General features: G+C 53.3%; 1 protein-coding gene across 1 annotated transcript in view; it reads left to right on the top strand.

Moving 5' to 3' along the window:
- Nucleotides 1–216: 216 nt before the first annotated feature.
- CSF2RA (colony stimulating factor 2 receptor, alpha, low-affinity (granulocyte-macrophage)) overlaps nucleotides 217–836 on the top strand; it is a gene marked incomplete at its 5' end in the record, with an annotated part of 59,593 nt that continues 58,973 nt past the window's right edge. Inside the window, one exon of the mRNA XM_012000627.1 lies at nucleotides 217–441. Within this exon, the coding sequence (XP_011856017.1) occupies nucleotides 217–441 (225 nt within the window). The remainder of the gene's footprint in view (nucleotides 442–836) is intronic.

Consider the following 836-nt stretch of genomic DNA (forward strand, 5'->3'; position numbering starts at 1 on the left):
TAATAGCCCCAAAGATGTCCACGTCCTAATCCCATGTGGGAGACAGAACAATGGCCATGCAGACCTTCCACAGCTGGCCACGACCCCCCATTTGACCAGGCCAGCAGCTGGCCACCATCCTGGGTTTGTTTCCCCAGATCACCTCCCTGGGGTCCCCTGCCAGGAATGTCCGGGGAGAGCCACCCTTCTCACTGTGTGACGCCTTCTGTCCTGCAGCTCTTCCCTTCTCTCTGGCCAGCAGCATGTTTCTCCTGGTCACAAGCCTTGTACTGTGTGAGCTGCTGCAGGCAGCATTCCTCCTGATCCCAGAGAAACCGGGTAAGTACGGAAACCTGTGGCTGAACCTTCACTGTGGCCCTCGTTTAGATGTCTCGCGTCTGCAGACCTACGTGGATACCTGGGTGCATTTGCGTTTCATCTCTAATGTTTATGAGGGACCCAGTAGGCACCAGCTGACCCACAGAACCTCAGAACTCCTCTTGTCCTCACCTCCTTTTCCGCTGTTAATGTCCATCCACCCATTCTACAGATGAGAAAACAGAGGCTCACAGACCTCCACGGTGTAACCCAAAGACCAGCCAAGTAGTGACGGGGCCAAGATGAGGACCCAGGTCTCCTCAGGGCCGAAGTGTTTCTTCCTTCCTTCCTTCGTTCTTTGCTTCCTTCCTTTTTCCTTCCTCCCTTCTTCCCTCTCTTGCTTCCTTCTCTTCCTCCTACCCTCCCTCCTTCCATCCTCCCTTCTCTCCTTCCTTCCATCCTTCTCTCCCTCCTGATTCAATTCTTTTCTTTCTTTCTTTTTTCTTTCTCTTTCCTTCCTTCCCTCCTTCCCTCTCTCT

This window comes from Mandrillus leucophaeus, unplaced genomic scaffold, assembly GCF_000951045.1.
Source record: "Mandrillus leucophaeus isolate KB7577 unplaced genomic scaffold, Mleu.le_1.0 Scaffold634, whole genome shotgun sequence".
Classification (NCBI taxonomy): Eukaryota; Metazoa; Chordata; class Mammalia; order Primates; family Cercopithecidae; genus Mandrillus; species Mandrillus leucophaeus.